Below are 624 nucleotides of genomic sequence, written 5' to 3' on the forward strand. Positions count from 1 at the left end.
TATTTTTTATTTTTTGTTACCTTATGTGACATTTTGCTCCTTCATAATTTAAACAATAAGAATCAAATAATGGAAACAAATTTGTTGTCTGCAGATAATTTTTAAGAGTAGTAAAATAAGAAAACATCATGTAGACACTTGTATTTGTATGTTTTATAAATATGAAAAGTATAAGATATATAGAAGAGTGTAATGAAATATTATTTGTTTGTTTATTTATGATATACATATTAAAATATATATTAAATAATTTAAAAAAGATATCATATGAAAATTTATTTTTTATTAAATATGGATAAAATGATATTATAAAAGAAATAATATTATTATTAATTTGATTATATAAATTGAAAACTTTATTTTCATTATTGGACATATGTTTTGTGTTTATAAATTGAATACATTTTTGTTGTTGTGAACATAATTCATAATATTTTTTGGTTAAATAATTTATCATTTTATTTATATGAATAAGAAAAATATTAAATATATATTTAATGTCTATACTGTCAAAATGATTTAAAGAATTATCAGCTGATATAAGATGAAACTCAAATATTTCTTTATTATTAATATTATGTAATTTTTTATAAATATATTGAAACAATTCAATTACATTAAATT

At 15.9% G+C, this 624-nt stretch overlaps 1 protein-coding gene across 1 annotated transcript in view; it reads right to left on the reverse strand.

The window, feature by feature from the left end:
* Positions 1–624, reverse strand: part of PGSY75_0322700 (hypothetical protein) — a gene marked incomplete at both ends in the record, with an annotated part of 7,605 nt that overhangs the window by 596 nt on the left and 6,385 nt on the right. The window contains one exon of the mRNA XM_018784078.1: positions 21–624. This exon is cut by the window's right edge and continues 6,385 nt beyond it. Coding sequence (XP_018643661.1) covers positions 21–624 — 604 coding nt within the window. The remainder of the gene's footprint in view (positions 1–20) is intronic.

The sequence above is a fragment of the Plasmodium gaboni genome, chromosome 3 (assembly GCF_001602025.1).
Source record: "Plasmodium gaboni strain SY75 chromosome 3, whole genome shotgun sequence".
Taxonomy (NCBI): Eukaryota; Apicomplexa; class Aconoidasida; order Haemosporida; family Plasmodiidae; genus Plasmodium; species Plasmodium gaboni.